The following is a 20127-nucleotide window of genomic DNA, read 5'->3' as shown; positions in this document are numbered from 1 at the left end:
TTACATTGAATGTAAACCTATACCAGCTATATGAAAAATAAGTAATCTAAAGTAAGTAATTTCCTATTCCTATTTCTGGAAGAAGTCCAAAGGTATTTTGAAATAATCATTCTCCAAAAGCCAGACACACAAAAAAGTAAGCACCTAAAAGGTATGCATTACCAGCCTTTAGGTATTTGGTCTCTAGTTGGAAACTCTAATCTTAAGTTCAATACTAAGACTTTTATAAAGCATATGAGAAAAAAAAAAATTATGCGTTTCTGGTCTAGGAAGTGAACAAATGCAACAAAGACACTCTGAATTGTGAGCTAAGGTGATCGTCCAAATTTTACTGCCTACACAAAAGAATGCTGAAGCATGTTATTTTATGCCTCTCATAGCAGAAAATATAAGTACACTGTAATTGGGGACCAGAATACAGGTCCCCTATAAGCACACAAGAAATTAGTCTGCAGGGCTTCATTCCTTCCTTTTCTTCTTTCTGGCTCTGTAAACCTTGTTCATGCTTTGGCACAAAATATACTATGGCAATTAAAGTTTTACCCATGGAGATAGAAGAGAACAGTTTTGAAACAGAGCAAATAATTGAACTGACAGTTAAATAAATGTAACATCAGAGCCCTTAATACTGTGCTTCCATGGTGCAAACTTTTTCAACAGTTTTTGACAGGTTAACTTTATTTACAAGCTTTATGTTGGATTAATCATTGTTTGTCAATGCCATTCTGACTTTATTACAAACTGTATACGAAACTGGTGTAGCAGCACAAAATGCTACTAAGTTTCCTTCTGTATGCTCTAGCTAATTTTACAGGAATTCAATCATGTGGTTGTGCAAGATTCAAATCAGATTTGCACTGATGCTTCACAGATTCCTTTTTAAGGATCGTGGAACCTTGGCCTCAGATATCATCCCAAAACATTCTAACCATCAAGTAAAGGAATAGAGTAGCCACTAAACGGTAAGAAAAATAATAATTTCGAGAGAATTTATTCTTGTAAATTCAAAAAACCATGAACCTGTGTTGCAAATTCTGTGGGCTCTGGCAGTTTGTAATATGAATTCTAAATAGAAAGCCTACTAGACAAAACTGTACAGACATTTTGGAAGAAATGTCAGCTATGTGAAACTTTAGATATCTAATCTAAATAAGAACACGTCCTAAAAACATAATATATAGCATATAGGTGTAGGTCAATGATTTCAGCTTAGCTAAGTAAATTCATACTCATATAATTTCCTATTAACATTACTGTTTATTACAGATGGGGAAACAGCAATATCACTAATCCCCATAAAAACCTCACAAGAAGAGGAATAAAAGGTTAATTATTCTGAAGTTTTTGCAGCTCATATCTTCAGTACTAAAGGATTAAAAGCACACCCCATGGGATTCCAAATAGTGTTTGATAATCTCTAATAATTATATTACTTACTATACCATAAGTATAGACTAGGTGGGCTCTGCTCAGTGAAAAGGTGATGTTATTTTTTCATTTCTAATTGTCATAGAAGACAGAGCTAAAGACAGAGTGAAATATTTTTGAATGATTCCAAAAAAAAAGAAGAGCAAACACATATATAAATCCTATTTCAATAAATACATGGAAATATTAACAGGTGTTTTAATATTTAAAAAGTAAGGTAAAGTGAAAACATTGGAAACATCAAGAACTCTGTTAGCGTTATCTAAATCTCAAGTAATTTAAGCTCATAAACATAATCTGTATGTTCCACACAGAATCATATTTGAACTACTAAAGAGTAATTAAAAGTATGAAATGGTACTTGAGTTAATGTTCAGAGTCTGTAATGGTTTTCTAAATGCATGTAAATGTCAACAAATACTCATTCTGCAGTTGTTGAATCTTAAACATCCATTAAATATTCTATTTAATTAAATCAATGCAATTCAAAATGAGAGTTCCTGGCATCTTCATTTTGTCTTGGAACCATTTATGTGCTATTGAAACCTTGATTGTAAAGAAAAAGTCTATGTATTGGAAAATGTGCCAGTTACAAAATCTCTACCTAATTAGAATGATAGAAAAGTCTATAGAAAGAAAAATGATTGGATAATGTGACTATGGTGAGGCATCAGAAACTTGTGTGAACTTTCAAAGAGTCTAGGATGACCAATGAGCATGGGCTGTGTGCACTGGGACAAAATTAGCTCCAGGCCTCTTTCTCTTGAATCCGTAAAGTTTTTGTTAGGAGGGCTGAAATATTTTTACTTCTCGGTGACTGAATATTTTACATTCTAATACAGATTATCTGAAAGACACCAAAAAAGCCACATTTTTCGAATAAACTGATATATTTGTATATGCTTGTACAGCAGAATGAGTTCACAATAAGTTATGATACCTGCTGCTTTGTAACCCTTGGAAATTGAGAGGTACAATTTCAGTTTCTCAAAAGGTTTGACATCTATTGGCAATTCATTTTTTACTATACTGATGAGACAGTCATTCAATGGATAATACTTTTTTAAAGGAGTTTTGTGGAGAAACCTTTTGGCTGCTGCAGCATCCTGTGAAAGTTCTTTCCCTATGCAGGCTAACTAAGAAACACCTGTAGCTCGTTACACTGGGAAAGTTACCTTGAAACAGGTGCTGTAGCATTCAGCCAATCACTCTGGGAGATGGATGGTCAAGTGACCAATAGCCTTGACCCATCTAGCAAACCATGTGACTCCTGACTATTTAAGGCAGGGCGTTTACTCCTAAGGGTGAGGCATTTCCTCCTGAGCCTTGGAGGAGTGTGGGCCTTCCTTAGAGTAGAGCCTAAAGCCTTTGCATTAGAACATTGGTCTGCTTGGAGCCACCTGAAGCCTTCCAGCTGTGACAACTGGTGACCCTGACGTGATCCAGCCGCAACTAAGATCTGAAGGTACGTGCTTCCGTACATGGGACTCCAAGGGATGAACTGCAAATTAGAATGATGGGACAAAGCTCCACAAAAGAAAGCATGATGTTCTCCATTCTCAAACCTGCAATGACAGTCGCAGGGGCTAAAATAAGTGATGAAGCTCTCTGTGAGCTGTTAGATTGGGCGGCAGAGCATGAGTGCCTGACCGACCTCAACACCCCCTTTAGCTCAGAAGCGTGGAAGCAGCTAGGGGATAAGGTAATCTATGAAACAGTGTTCGGACGAAAGAACCTGACCAGTCTGCTACGTATTTGGGGAACTGTATATGATGTAATGCAGAAATGGACAGTAGAAAGGAAGGAAAAAGTATTGCCAGATTCTGATGAATCCACAAGTGAAGTTTCTGAAGGGGACGATGAGTTATCTGAAAGGGGACTGACCACGAGTAGTGCACCAGTTGTGCCCCCGCTGTCCTCAGATATGGAGAAAGTTGTGGGGACTGCACAGAAGCTTTATCCCTCCCTGCGAGATTACGTCCAACCCAAGTGTCCTCCTCGTGATTTTTTTGATGTGAGAATACTCCTCCGGACAAGACAAAGTATCGGAGCGTCCCCCACCCTTTGCCCCAATAGCCTCCCCTTCTTCTGCATCTCAACCGGCTACTTCAGCCATTACAGCAGAACGTGCTCTTCCTACTGCTCCGCCATTGGCCCCTCAACCAGACCAGGCACCACAAGGACAGTTCCCGGGCATGGCACCCTGGTTTACCGCAACTTCATGTCCTGCGGCATCACCCATAGCGCCCGGCTATCTGCCACGGGCACAAATGGAGCAACCCCGAACAACGCATTTCATAATACAGCAGGTTATGGCAGGCTTGCAAGGAATGTCGCAACAACTAACGGCATTGATGGAAATGTTGCGGCAGGTTACTGCTGCCGAATCTGTACCGGGACAACCTGGGCTGGCCGTGCCAACCGGCCCAGCAACGACCCCGGAAGTGGCGCCAAGTATGCCACTGACAACAGCAGTGGCACCTTCACAGACAGTGGTGCCGACACAAGTTTCTGCAACCCAGACTGCATCTCCATGGACTGTTCCACAACCGGCCACAGCCTCTGCCTTTACACAACCCATTGGCCCAGCGTCTGCATCCTGTCAGAAGTCATTGGACACACCCCTGCCTGATAATGTTTCATCACTGCAGGAAGCCGTGGCGACGGTCAGACGACAACAAACATGGCCGGCCCACAACCATCCCTGGATGCTTCCCGAATGCAAGGTGACTGTGCGTCCAAAAAATTCAAAACGGTTCTGGGAAGAAGTCAAGAGGCGGGCTCTGGAAGCTGGCGACTGGGATCTAATAGAAAAAGTTGGGTTGCCTGAAAAGGGGTCTGAGCAGATTGTTCAGGGAAGTAATGAACGAACAGAGGATCTTATCCAAGCCTTCCCAGTACAAAAGGCGCTTCCTAACTCAGGTCAAATTGACAAACACGAAACCATCGCCTGGAAGGTAGTCCAAGACCTGTAAACAAAGGTAGCACAATACAGGTTAGACTCTCCTCAGGTCATGCAGATCATCAGGATATTAAATACTGACCTACTCTCCCCATTTGACATTAAACATCTAGGTCAGGTATTATTTCAACCAGTATGATATACGGTCTTCGAGGCCAATTGGAGAAGAATGGCTGAGAGAGCTGCAGCCGGAAACATGCAATTACCCCCAACTGACCCCAGATACGGAGCTCCAGCAGATGCTCTACTGGGAGCCAATGCTTTCGCTGACCCCGATTTTCAAGCTACATGGCACCCCCAAGTTCTTGAGCAAGCCCAAAAGATCGGCGTGGGAGCTCTATTAAAGGGCATAGATATGGCTGCCCCAAAAACACGGTACGTGAAGATTTATCAGGGGCAGAAAGAACACTTTTTATCTTTCGTAGAGAAAGTTGCTGCAGCCCTTGAAAAACAGGTCGAAGATGAAAACCTGAGACAACTACGATGTAAGCAGCTGGCAAAAGACAATGCCAATGAAGAATGTAGAAAAATCATAAATTCCATGCCGGGGGAGCCTACACTAACAGAAATGATCGAAGCATGCTCTAAGCTAGAATCTGAAAGCTATAAGTCTGCTCTGGCCACAATTCTACAGCCTATTCAACCCAAAAACGCTGACCCAGAACCGAAAAGACAACCTAAGAGGGACAATAGACAAAGACAGATGAGACAAAGAAGAAGCAAGGATAACAGGAGACCTGCTCGCTGCATAAGATGCGATAAGCCAGGCCATTCTGCGAGATATTGTGAATCCTTGTATCATGCCAATGGCCGACCCCTGACACATTCGGGAAACTTCCCCAGGAGCGCAATGGGGATGTGCGCTCAGACAGAAATGTTTCCCCAGGGCATGATACCAACCCAGGCTTACTCAGCCAGCTTTCAGCCAGCACAAAGGGATCAGCCGGGGTGGATGTATGCACCGCAACAACAGTCGTCTTAGAATCCTGTCGGGTCTATAAGGTTCCCTTGGATGCATTTGGGCCTCTAGGACATGGGCTAAGTGCATTATTGGTGGGAAGATCTAGTACCACCATTCAAGGGATCTTTGTTCACCCAGGAGTTATTGACGCTGACTTCACAGGACAAATTTGTGCGATGATTTCCACGCCCACCCCCCCTGTCACAATACCGGAAAAGACTGATTGCTCTGATATAACGCAACGCTTAGAATGTTCACTTCTGAAAGAAGTGAATAATGCGGCTCTGTTTTCTCTGTTAAAAACCTTATGTTGTGCAATTCAAGATCGAGTTCACCCATATTACATCCTGCATATCCATAGTCATACTAATTTGCCAGGCTTTATAACGGAAGGCAACGCCAGGGCTGACATGCTAGCTAATCCCACATGGGTAGCACCTCAGCCCGGTAAAATCGCACAAGCCAAGGCATCGCATAATTTCTTCCATCAAAGTGCACATACCCTGCAGAAACAGTTCCACTTAACGCCCACTGAGGCTCGGGACATTGTCAGCGCTTGCGCTGACTGCCATGGACTTGCGGCACCTCTGCCATCGGGGGTAAACCCCAGAGGCCTAAAGGCCCTGCAGCTTTGGCAGACGGATGTAACGCATGTTCCTGAATTTGGCAGGTTTAAGTATGTGCACGTGTCTATTGACACTTTCTCCTCAGCTATGTGGGCAACTGCTCATACTGGGGAGAAAAGTCGCGATGCCATTGCCCATTGGAAACTCGCTTTTGCGGTCTTGGGCGTGCCTTTTTCTATAAAAGCCGATAATGGCCCGGCCTATGTCTCACAGAAGACGCGGCAGTTTTTACAACTATGGGGTGTAAATCATACTTTGGGTATTCCGCATTCTCCTACTGGCCAAGCCATTGTTGAACACGCTCATGGCACCTTGAAGCGTGTTTTAGAAAAACAAAAAGGGGGAATGCATGGAGAAACCCCACAGAATCGCCTAGAAAAAGCGTTATACACAATTAACCATCTTACTGTGCCATCAAATTCAAATAATCCCATTATTTTGAATCACTTTCTTTCGTTGCAGTCTTCAGGTGAGACGCACCTGCCCCGAGTGAAAGTCTGGATACGAGACCTACTCACTAAGACGTGGGAAGGCCCATATGAGCTTATTGCTTGGGGTCGTGGGTATGCTTGCGTTTCCACAGATACTGGGATACGATGGCTACCTGCAAGATGCGTCTGCCCTGACCTGCAACATCAGAAACAGAACAGGCAACGTCCGAACAATGGCCAGAACGGAGATCATCCATCAAATGACCCTTCTAATGGAAATAATGACATCGGCCATCAACCTGTTCCTTCCATGAGTAGAGACTAAATTTCAAGTCTCTTTCGGAGTCAGAATGTTAGAATTAATAACTAAATGTATGACTGGTTTGCTAGATGTATCTCCCATGGTATTGCTGGAAAATCTCCCTGCTTGATTTAAACTAATCTTAAAACAAAAAGGGGAAATTGTGGAGAAACCTTTCACAGGATGCTGCAGCATCCTGTGAAAGTTCTTTCCCTATGCAGGCTAACTAAGAAACACCTGTAGCTTGTTACACGGGGGAAGTTACCTTGAAACAGGTGCTGTAGCATTCAGCCAATCACTCTGGGAGATGGATGGTCAAGTGACCAATAGCCTTGACCCATCTAGCAAACCATGTGACTCCTGACTATTTAAGGCAGGGCGTTTACTCCTAAGGGTGAGGCATTTCCTCCTGAGCCTTGGAGGAGTGTGGGCCTTCCTTAGAGTAGAGCCTAAAGCCTTCGCATTAGAACATTGGTCTGCTTGGAGCCGCCTGAAGCCTTCCAGCTGTGACAGAGTTTCAGCACTTTTTCTTGACATAAGCAACATGTAAGAAGATTTATGCAAACGTAAAACACAACACAGTGATGTTAAATGATGTTGTCAATAACAGGACTTTTGAGCATAAAATGAAAAAGAAATAACTCTTTTATGTAATTTTCTTCTGTAATAAGTATATTACAAAAAGTTAAGGCTTTTCCTCACCAATTTCAAACAAGATTCATTGTGTCCACGTCTTATTCAAAATTAGAAATTTAAGAAGCAAGTTAAATACACATAAAGAGGTAGTAGAAGTTTTTGTATGTGATGATTTTATCAAAAGAAAATACTCTTAACAAGTAATACTTGCAAGAGAAAGGTATGCAAATACACGTGCATGTATCAAGATAATTACTGTGCATGCTCAGAATGCATACAAGCAAGCTTTGCAATCAGCAAACGAATAAATAATTATCATTTATACACAATGTAAGAGAAACAGGGATTAAAGGTATGATTCCATGTGAGTTTAAGAACTCCAACTTCAAGTTTCTATAGAGAGGTATCTTCAGGAACACTCCAAGTCTAAGCCTCTTTTACAATCAGTGGGGAAATGACTGATCCAGTCAGTGCTTGTGAGAAGAGCACTGATCTGCCCTTTTTTTGAGGGGGAGAGGAAGAAAAGGAGGGTAAATAACATAAGAAAAAAATGTGTTTATGTTATTTAGTGCAAGATACTTTGGCTTAATACCTAGAAAAACGTTTCAGTGATTACAAATGCATTCATTTCCTCCTAGTCTTTTCGAGAATACTCACTCTTAGAGTAATCAAGTCACTGTAAGCATAAAGGATGGACTGAAACATGGAAAAAGATTTGTACAAGCTTATAAAAACCAGTATTGCACAGGCAGGACTGAAAGTTAAAGACCCTCATCATCTGTGGCTGTGCTCATTCTTTAATATACTGACGGGGTAACAACATGCACACAGCACCTGCTATTCTGGCTGTGGTATTGAGGTCTAACACTTCTTCTGAAAATCGACTTCTAAATACACTGTGATGAACTATTCAGATGATGAGAAACACATAAATCTTGTCTACCTTTCGTCATTCTGTCTTAAGAAACCTTCCTTACCTAGGAAGTTTATGGAAGTGGAAGGCATAGAAATAGATAGTTTTATAGCATTGATCTTCTTTAACTATCTTTCTTCTGAATAGTCTGCTCTCTACATGCATCCCTAATTCTGCTCATATATCATATACACGTAGTTTTGGCAGGGTTTTCTCATCCACCCTGCGCCTACCTGCTGGGGTGGCAGAGTGAGTAACAGAGAAGGCCCTGATACTGTGCAAGCAGTACTCATCATTAGCTGAAGAAAATTAATTTCATCCCAGCCAAACCAGTACAGATGGATAAATAGTTGACCTCAATCCTAATACAGAGCTGCTGAGAGTACTTACTAAAGAAAAATCTATTTGAGATGGGACCTGGTTAAGGAGTGGTGAGCAATTATATCGTACATCACTCGTTTGTATATATATATATCATTGTACATACATATATATGTACAATGATAAATATATATTATTGTAGTAGTATTAAATTGTTCTTAACCCACAGGTCTCTTTCCCTTTTCTCCTTTAATTCCCTTCCTCATAACCAGAGGGTGGGGGAGGGTAAGTGAGCAGCTGTGTGGAATTTAGCTGCCAGAGCAGCCTAAACCACGACACCTAGTAAAGACTTCTATACTGAAAATCCTGAATGCCTTATTCAGGATTTTTTTTTTCCTATACTTTAAAATTGAATGCAAATTCATCCTAATCTTGTGAAATCTTTTGATTTTCATGAAATTGGATTTTTAAAAAAATCTTCCCTTATCACGTTGCCCTGAACAGATACACTGTTCAGAGTACAGGAGAAGCATAGCTCTGAGAATGTGGCCGGATTATGTAAGTACAGAATATATTGGAAGTAGAAGGCAGTTTCCTTTTTTAGGGAAGAGGGAAGGAAAAGACTATCATGTGACCATGTTATCAAATAGGATATCATGATTCTCGTACATGAGTCAATTCAATTAAAATTTCTGACAAAACTTTCTTTTGGCATTTATTTAATTTTTAGTTCTCCATTATGCAACTATGACTTTCTTTTAGAATAGTTTTTTTTATGCATGCAATACAGCTTACATTGATTTCAAGTTAGTCACATAATTATACTGCTCTTAAAATGACCTGTGAATATATTTAAGTATAGGTTAAGACATACTCATTTAATGATTTTTGCCTTTTGTTTATTTCCATTTAATTTTGTCTAACATTTTTACTGCAGTATGTGAAGATTCTCTTTGGAACAAATCTCATACACCAATTAGCTACTGAAAGGAAACTGCAAGAGCTTCTTTTCATTACTGGATTGTTCTGCTCAACTGACACTATCAGCCTGAGGCAAAGCCACTATATTTCTGAATTTGAGTCTGTTTGTCTGCTGCTAGGATAATTGACTGAGTTTGCAGTTTCAGAACATTGTTTTCACTGACGTTTTTTTAACATTTTCAACCACTGTAGAATAGGAAATGAAGTAAATTAAATTTCAGTTCGGGATTCTCTTCAATTAATTTCCAGGTTTAAACCATTTATATAAATTTAGATTATGCAAATTCAAACTCACCTTCCACGCATTAATTTTTACTATCCCTTGAAAGATGTAGGGTTAGAGAATGTTTATAGCACAGAAATCAAACTGAAAATTAGAACTAAGTCTTTAGCAATAACAGAATAGTATGAATGTCAAATCAGTGCATCATGTCTGAGAAAACTATTTCCAAATTTCTTTTCTTAAACCGAAAAGTGTATCTTGAGACCTATGAAAAGAATATTGTAAAACTGCTAATTATGCATGCTAAATATAGAGGATGATAAATGCAAATAAAACTAATAAACCTACATTTAAAAAAAAAAAAAAATCTATCTATGCGCAATCCTAAATCTGTTTTCTTTTAGGAACTCCAGGTAGAATTTGATGCAAGTTCTATGGAGTTGAGCACATCTCAAGGGCCTGAATCTTGCCCACTCTTCTGGCAGAAATGATAGCCACCCAGAATTCTGCTTTCAGTGAAAGAAAATGCCATGATGTCATGGATTTGATATTGGCGTAAGTAAACATTAACATAAGATCTGAGTCTACATAACATTCATTCGCAAAATGACAAATCCTTTGTGAGAATTTTTCCAACCTTCATTTCCATTTTAGCACAGAAGTACGGGAACCTAATTTCATATCATAGGGAAATGGAAGATACGAATAAAAGACAAGTGTTGAGGAACACAGAACTTCATCTTTAGTCTATAGCAGCAAATCAGGAACAGGTAAGTGAAAGGCGTTCAGAAAGTTAAAATCTAGCTGCACAAATCTCTGGTTTTTAGACTTTATAAAGTCTGTAACTAGTTCTTCCTGTTTCTGAAGCACACAGAAGCCTGTTGTGAGGCAGAAGATACTGCTGAGTGACCCAGTGCAGGCAGGCACATTCCTATAGGTAATATCTGTCAGTATTCCTGAAGCAGAAGGATCCTTCCACTGACTCATTATGATGGACTCCAGAGATTATTCTGCCAATAAGTGAAGTTTGCCAAAGTAGACATTTGGATAAGGACAGAGAGCAACTTCATGCCATCTCAAGACAAGCAACCGCCTGCGAGGAACTTGGTAAAAGCCCCCAGGTCTGAGGAGAGCCCAAAGAGCAGTTCTACATAGTGGTAAAGTTCCTTACACATCACAATCCCAGGATACTTTCTGAGGACATGGGTAGATGGTATCACAAATATAGATACTCATCTTCAAGCACCATGAAAAGAAAAGATTATTGAGAGGTCTAGTCAGTACTGTGAGGGAAAGTGTCTTTTCTTCCCAACTGTGTGGGAACTGTTACTGAGAAAAGAAGGATGGACAATTATTAGAACAGGAAGCACAGATGCTGCCTTCGTTGTTGCAGCTTTTGTTTTAAGATATGAAGATTGTTTTAAGTGTTTTACCCTCTTTCTATGAATTTTGGACATGTAAATAAAATGGCAATGTCCTTAAAAAACAATCAACAACATAGCTACTAGCAAATAGAAATTGTGAAAGTAATTTTTTCATTCGCATCTACGTGCACCAAATAAGATACAAATAAAATCACTGTACAAGTTACCTTCAAAGGAGTTAAGAGTAATCACTGTACAGTATAGTTCTGCGTACACCGTGATCTGTACAACTCCATAGAGATCACAGAGCCGTCAGCATTACACAGTACTCAGAGCACCACAAAACACTTGCTATGACATGTATGATAAAGTGTGGAGGAACTGTTTCTGTTTTTCCAATAGCTAAGAAAAGTGAGACTATGTTCAAGGAATGAGGATTCAACAGTAGCAAGGAAGCACTTGTGACACAAGTGAGGATAAGCTCAATTCTCCACACAATGAGTGAAAAACAGCCACTCTTAAAATTCCTCTAGTGTCAGGACTGTGCTAGGGGAGTGGTTAGGCACTGCAGGGAGACTGCCTGTTTGTTATTCGGAGGCTGTACTGCTTTGCTCCTTATTTAAAGTTGCAGTCTGTTACTTTTACCGAACAGCTGTGTTTTGCTTTTACTGCCTGTCACTGTGTGGCATCAATAAGATTTTATTTTAATTTGAATGTCAATTTAACGTTAACTACTACTGACATGACAGCACAAAGCACTGGTATCTTTATACCAGAATGGCCAAATCTTCTAACTGAGTAGTGAACAGGAAAGGTAGGTCCAGCTGCAGTGTACGGAATGTCTATGGCTACATCTTCTCTTCCCCATAAAAACTAGAGGTGTCTCAGGGAGAAAAGTTATAAATGGATAGTGAAAAAAAAAAAATTCCCCAAATTATAAAACTGAAATTATGAAAGAAGAACTGGCATCTTATCAGCTAAAAAGAGTAACTGTCACGAGTCAGTTATGGCTACAACACGTGTATTTTTACATCCAGATCTCTACTGATGTCCTCTACTTTTAGAGAATTAAAACCATCTTAAAAGTTCTTTTTTGTTCCTTGGATTTTATAAACACTTCCCACGATGGTTAAAAAGAAAAATCTACTGGGGAGAGGGGCAAAAAAAACTTCCCCATTTTTTTGCAAGCTGTTTGAGAGGGGTAAGAAATAACAAAGTAAAATTTGTACAACTTTAGTTTCATTCTTAAGACTAAAATAATCCACTAAAGTCTCATATTTGAAGACTCTCTTACTCCCTATGTCATTGGTATACAAAACACATTTAAGATTAAATAATCCATTGCAACCTGAGATCATTCTCAGGTAAAAAATTTAGTCTCATCAAGCTTATGTTGTCATCTCCTCCGCACTGACATATGAATGTTCACAGCCATTCCCACTGACACCACTGTAGAGGTACTATAAGTGAAAACAAACACGCTCCCTTATTTATCGTAACACATTTTCACCCTAGTTTTATGGAAGTGGCTTTATATCAACTTGTTTTAAATGGAGTAGACAAGTTTTCTTCTTTGTTATCCTTGGGTTTTTCTCCTCTGGTAGACTCAGATTCAGCTATTCTCAAATTACAGTTTTATTGACTCTCCTATAATTTCCCCACCAACCTCAGGCTAAGATATTAACAAAATGTTATTGTTTCCATATTTCTGAAGCAGTTTCCTTAAATAAAATCACTATAATTTCAGTCCTTGGTCAAAATATTTCTTAGTTTCTCAAAACAGTTAACTTGAGAAAGAGTATAGATTATTTCAAGATCTTTTCCAGTCAAAATTCTCTCTACCCATTGTGCTAAATCCACGTCCTTGAAACCATCTTGTAGTTACAGATCAAAGAATAAAATTACTATAATTTCTAGCTTCCATTCGGTACTCTTATTACCCTGAAGCAATTTCCAGTATAGTAGATTTCATTAGAACTTGAATCCTTTACAGATTTCCTTCTAATATCTGCTTATATTCTGATTTCTAGAATTTATACAAACCACTCAGATTCTGAGTTTATAGAATTCTGTTTTACTATATCATAAAGAGATTTTGAAAAGAGAAATAGAACTTTCTTGATCCTAACTTCTGTTCCCATGGATCATTAGGTTTTTCTTCTGTAGTACTTATAAATTTAACAACATCCACAGAATTCACAATGTTAAAAAAAATGGAAAGGTAGGTGAATAGTACTGAAATAGTAACCTTTTAAGTTAGTCTTTTTAATAACACATTGCAATGGTTCTAAAATTCAAGATTCAAAGCTGCACTAATATTAATTTCAATAGCATTAATGGGAAGAAAATATTACAAAGATCAACAATTAAGGGCAGTTGATGTATCCCCTTGTGGGCAGTAAGAATTCAGCAACCAGATAGGGAATAACCAGAATTGATTTACCACTAGATTTATTATAGCATCATTTCTCCTACCTCTTTCTAACAGTTTTATGATATTCATTATTCAATTTCATTCACACCAGCATATATACTTTTCATTCTATTCAGTGAGGCCACATTTTAACACTCATTTTAACTTTTTTCTTTGTTTTAGTCATTTTAAAGTATCTCATATTATATTACAATCTTAAAAGCGAATAAACAAACTGTAGAGTAATCGTTCAGGGAAGTTCATTCCAGCTGTAAACTACAGCTTGGTTAATCCAAACAGATAATTATCATTTTGTGTTTAGTGTATTTACCAAATGCAAAATGGATGCATTTATTTAGTAACTGCACCAAAAACTCCAGTTCCATTAAATAGTGAGTGTGAATTTCTGGTGTAGCTAACCTTTAAAATATTGCTAGAATTGGACTCCTTCAGAAAAAGGAGGAGTCAGCACTGCAGCCAATTTTCAAAGAACTTCAAAAGAATGCATCTTCTGTTTTTATCAGTTTATTAATTATGAAAGTCTCACATTGAAGTATTTGGAAATAATATAGAATATGTTTTCTTGTTACAGTTGATGGAAATCACCAGGTTAGATGATCACTATCTCAAAATGAATTGTATTGAATTTGGCTTCCTGAAAACACATGTAAAAAGTAAGGAATTAGACTGTATTTACAAACAAGGACTGTCTCAAGTGAGAGAAAAGCAGGAGAAAAAGTCATTATAGCTAAACATTTCAACATGATCTGCTACAAATTGATCACGTTATATATTAAATGAGATATTTGGCAACAAACAAAAAAAGGAAAATGTTATGAAGACACAGGAAAGTGACTTTTGCCACAGTATTAAGATTACTGTTAAAAGGCTGTGTGAAATTCTGTCTACACACTTCAGAAAATGTGAAAATACTTGGAAAAAATCAAAACAAAGATTCAAAACTAATCAAACAGCCAGGAAAAAAATATCTTCCGACATTAAATATTATATGTTAACTTACATAGAACAATCTGGTACGGGAGAGTAAATCTTACTAGAATTGTGAACTGAAGTGTAGCAAAATCAAGCTATATATTGGATGCAGAAATTAAGCAAAATTCCATTTTCAAATAAAATGCTATTTCTAAATGGCAGGTGGAATTGATCACTGTAGCAGGATCTGAAATATGATTATTGTTAAAACCAACATCATTCCCTTTTTCAAAGGAAAAATCATACAGTCTCTATATGCAAAACAATAGATTTGCCTAATGATTCTTGCTGGATTCTGAAACATAAAATGAAAGAATATATACTATTTAGATTTAAAAAAAAATAATAATCACTTTAATGCATTTCATCTAGTCAAAGAAACCTTCCTTTCCTTTATGGTTTTGTGAAAAAAAAAACCAAAACCAAAAAAAACCAACAAACAAACGCTAAAGGTAGGATGATAAGATTTCAGATTTACTGGGCACAGTAGAAAGACAGAAGAGAAACTGAATGATTTCTGTTTATTCCACATCTGGCTCCAACACAAAGGGAAACCAGCAGATGTACTAGAAAAAGCTATGATTTTATTTCTGTGTCACAGCATGACGTGGCACTCTGCCCTGCAGGATTCAACAGGAGCTCATGGAATCTGATGTAAAAGGCAATAAATTGAAAGTAAAATATCTGTTTATGTGTGCTGGAAACACACTAGTTATCTCCAGAGTTATCCATCCAAAAAGACTAATTAATTACATACAAACTTTGGGACAAGTGCACTGTTTGCCACAACATGTTCACTCAGATCTTTTTTCCAGTGTCCTCCACCCGGCTCCTGATAATCAGTCAGGACATGTTAAGAGTGTGCACTCAGGCACCCTGTACTCTTTTCATTCTCATTTGCACTTGTATCATTTTTAATTTGACTGCAGGGATTGAATGTTCCATTTTTAAAATCTTGCTCTGCATAAGTTTCCTGCTACAGCGTAACACTAACATATTCAACAATATGTATGTCACAATTCACTTTTTCAAATCCTGCTGCAAAGTCTTCAAAATAATAACGCTTTCTAAATGGGAAAGGTTACAATTTTGCTTCTAGTAATGTTCTTAAGTAACTAACATCTATCCAGCCATGTAAGCAATTAAAATTCAGTCTGCTAACCACAGTACATTCTACAAAATTACCTTCACCATTCCATGAGAAATCACTGCAGCTGAGAAATACACATTTCTCCACAACTCAGTCAATCAGACTCTATTTGTGAACTACTTACTTGTGTAAGTGAGCTGAAATCCTTGGTCAGTATCGGATCCATTGGTATTAAACTCTATCCACAAATGGTTAGAGGTGCTATTAAGGATAACTCCCATCATATCATTTTTGGTGAAGGCTCCCAGAGAGCGCGAAGAGCTGTCTTTTCCATCATACACCTTGTAGAAATAAAATAATAGTATGAAACTGGATATCAAAGTATTTTTAAAAAGTTAGTTTATTTTTATACAATACTTCCAAAGTTAGCTATGTGTTGCCAATAGTTAACATTTCCATTTTGTTAGGTACATACCACTTGATTATGCAATTCAGTGAATTATAAAATATTCTGTCATCCTTAAGGTGTTTCATAGGGTTTTTTTCCTTTTCAGTTTTATGAGCTCATCTTGATGAAATTAATATTTATACATGATTTATCTTCTGAGGTTTCATAAACTCAGATTATTTTTCACCATTATTCACAGAGGCTAACAGAAGTATAATTTCTGAAATCACCATTTAAGTAAGGCTGTAAGAGATAAACCCCATTCTACTCTCTTCTCTCCTGTCTGGAGATACCAAAAGCAGAACTGAGGTATTAAAGCCAATCTGCCACCTTCTATTTCAGACTCTGAGCCTGCAGTATTTTTTGTTTTACTATAGGTTTTAACAATGGAAGAAAGGGCTTCAAAAAGACATGTGAGTCTATTTCCAAACGAAGTGTACAGATGTTCTTACCATGTTACTTCATTGAAAACTTTCAATGGAAGACAAAATAAACAATATCAACCTCTGTGATTTTTCAAATCTTAGAATGAATAAGAATATCCTTTTGATTGTTCACCAGTACAGGACGAGTATAAGGAGTTAGTATTGGTTAGGGGTGAAAAATGATTTTTGCTTATTGCAAAACCCTCAAAACCATGAAGTGCTAAAATAGCCTTTTGTGTTGTGTTTGTTTGTTGTTTTGGTTTTGGTTTTTTTTTTTTTGTCTCAAGATGAATTAAAAGAAGCTACTCTCTTCTTTAAATTAAATAAATCATGGAAAAATAGGCAAAATACAGAGCGTGTTTTATACTTCCAAAGCATATACCATACTTCATGTGGATGCTTATACAAAAGCAAGTAATGAACCTGAACAGCTGGTTTCTAATATGAAATAATTTACTTCTCATACGTCATAGAGTGACTGTGGAAAACTAGTGCAAAAGATACAATTACAGTAAGTATCTTAAGGTCTGGATCTTCATCTTCCCTTCTCAGACCTTGTGGTACAGTGAGGATTTATACTGATTCCAGCCAGAAGCAGGCAGTGACCCATTTAACAATCTAAATTGCTACATTTGAGTCACAGAAACTTCTTCCTATTTGAATGCCCAGTTAGACCTACTAATGAAATTTAGAAATGCATCTTCTTAGAGGACAGAACATGGAAGCTACATTTATGGATGACGACCAACAGTTACAAGAAAACCTGTCTTCTCAGTGGAGAAAACACCAGCATACTATACATATAGGTGAATGTCTGCAAGGGACTTCACTCAAGTGCCAACATTAACAAAAGAAATAATAAAAACAATGTGCATAAAGATTTTTAAGATAAAAGCATAAATTATTTTAATAAATACACATAGATAGAAATAATGACCTTCCCTAGAAGAAGATTTTGAAAAATCATCTATTATGCTAGTCATTAGTAGAACAATACATTCTGTCCTTATTACAAAGGCAAAGATTGTCTTATCAGGGCACATAGATGGGCTATCGGAAGACACAATCAATTGTATTTAAGATTCATGCGAGCAGTTACGCATACTTAATGTCTACCTCTTGGCAGAAATATGACTTTAAGATGTGCTAAGAGTATCTGAAAAAATGCCTCTTAGATTCTACCATTGTCCTGGGCCAGAACTACAGATCATTTTCATGAACTGATTACACCTTATTTATCAGAGCTGGAAATCTATTGCACAAAATAAATAAGCACTCGTTCACTGCAAGATTTATTTTTTAATAACAATCTGATCATACATACTGTGCAAAAAGCAGAGAGGTATTTCACTTGGTCTGAGAGATATTACTTCCGATTGAATTATCTACTATTACTTGTCATTATTAAAAAACGCTATGTTAAAATAAAAGTTATTTTTATTCATCTTTAAAGGAAAAAAATCACAGCTAATTACTATAATTGTCCCTTAGACATCCTATTTCAACAGCATTCTACTTCACTGACTGTTACAGATAGCCTTCCTACCTGAGGATCAGCCAGTAAAATAATAGTATCTCTCAAGATGAATCCAGACACAAATGAAAACATTGTGTTATGAAATAAAAATGAGATAAGAGTGATAATGTGAAAGCATTTGTAAAAAAAACCTGACAATTTATAACTGGTGACACTTGTCCAGCTGTTCTTAACATTATAGACATAACCAGGTACATGTCTCCGCTAGTAATTGCAACTTTGTTAGTGAACAAATACAAGCATTGAATCTCCATTGTCTAAACTGATAACTTCTTTGAACTATCCCTGGGAAAGAAAAAGTATTTTCCCCTAACAATTCTTGGTCATGGTTTGCAACTAGTGGGGTCCAAGGACTATTCCCAATAGGCAGCTTGTGTGCAACCATTGTGCTCTGTCGCATGCGACTGTCTCCATAGGCAGAGAACATTGGATACACTAGTTTAGACATTATAACTATTAACTCATACGTAGTGCCTATGTTTAACTCATTTAGGAGAATCCATTTGAAATATAATTCACATGCTACATTTGCTAAGTACTATTTTGATAATCCAGGTACTCAGTTTTGTCATATGCCTCAAAATGGTGATTCTGTTTCCATTTCTTTACTTGAGTTCAGATCTCTTTCCCCTATTTTAAGTTCAAACTTTGTCACAGATATAGAAAGCTTTGCCCATGATTTAGTCATTTACCTGCATGTATTCTCCTTGAAATCATTAGTTTTGACCCTTCCTCGTGCACATGATCTTACTGATGTCGGAAACACCCTTGCAAATTTGTAATTCCCTATGCATCACAGCCTCAACATCCAGCCTCAATATGCCCACTTGTGCCAACAGTAAAGCTAGTTCAATACATACAGCTGAAGGTGATTTATATTTTCCAAGCAAGCAAACAGTGCCAGCATAGGAGTCCAGTCACCACAACTAGATTGTCTACACAGTATTTATTGTCAGAATGTCCTTGCCACACACGTAATGCAGACCTACTCACACCCTCACAAATCTTTCCTGAGAAAGTGTTAGTCCAGGAGCTGCACAGCCCAGGAACTGTTTCTGAGAGACAGTTTGAGTGAGCCACCTTTTTCTTTTAAGATTGGGAAGTTTAACATTATGGGCGTAGTCAACCTGCGGAACTTGGCCTCAGGGGCAGTAGCAGCATTGTTTGGAGCACTATGTAAATCATAGCCAAAGCATTCAGGGATGCCCCATTTCACTTAAACATTTATGAGGGACTAAAGGGAAGAGCTTGCTCTACTGCTGGGATTAAAATCTGCAGGCAAGAGAAGAGGACAGTGCTGCGATGACTCACGAGGAGAAACACTGTAGTAACAGTGCTAATGTATCTGCACCTGCGGTGGGAATGCAAAAACAGACACTCACCTGAAGGCGAGGAAAATGCTGGCTAGATTTTCTTAAACTCCAGTTTCTCATTCTGAACAGTAAAAATAATTGCTTACAACCAAGCTTTGCAATTATCCTTAATTGTGGACATCTTTATGGTATAAATTATTCCAAAGGGAAATGGTTTTCAAAATATTGCTTTGATGGTTTGAGATGTAATTCCTGTATAGCTTCCTGACACTGTTATGCATCTTCCTATATATATTCCCAAATCTTTTCATTAAATGCTCGTGGAATTCTTAGCGATCCTACTTCAAACAAATAGTGATATTATACACTTCGTAAGACATTCATGGTGGAGTTGACCTTTAGCATAATCAGGATTGTCTCACACTTTTTTCCCTCAGTCCTCTTTGTCACACAGTACTGTGCAGCATTTTTGCCCCTTTCTTCAATAAGTTTTCTGAGAGGCACCACCCTGAGCTGGCTGGAATCGTCTGTGCCCAGTGCGGGGCAGCCCCGGCCGCTCCTCACAGAGCCGCCCCACAGCCCCCGCTAACAAAACCCGAGCACTGCACCCAGTGCAACATTACACATGGACACCTTTTCCTCAAAAGTAGAGAAAGATACTCAGGTCGGAAAATGCCCTATATTCAGCTCAAGGTTGATACATATTCCTAAGCCGCAGTGCATCGCTTGAAAGCTGCCTGCAAGGCAGTCCTGGGGCATTC

At 38.1% G+C, this 20127-nt stretch overlaps 1 protein-coding gene across 1 annotated transcript in view; it reads right to left on the bottom strand.

The window, feature by feature from the left end:
* Nucleotides 1-20127, bottom strand: part of CSMD1 (CUB and Sushi multiple domains 1) — a 1221578-nt gene that overhangs the window by 224164 nt on the left and 977287 nt on the right. Inside the window, exon 23 of the mRNA XM_086608338.1 lies at nucleotides 15828-15984. Coding sequence (XP_086464464.1) covers nucleotides 15828-15984 — 157 coding nt within the window. The remainder of the gene's footprint in view (nucleotides 1-15827; nucleotides 15985-20127) is intronic.

The sequence above is a fragment of the Tauraco erythrolophus genome, chromosome 2, assembly GCF_009769465.1.
Source record: "Tauraco erythrolophus isolate bTauEry1 chromosome 2, bTauEry1.pri, whole genome shotgun sequence".
Classification (NCBI taxonomy): Eukaryota; Metazoa; Chordata; class Aves; order Musophagiformes; family Musophagidae; genus Tauraco; species Tauraco erythrolophus.
This window is presented reverse-complemented; position numbering and strand designations above follow the sequence as displayed.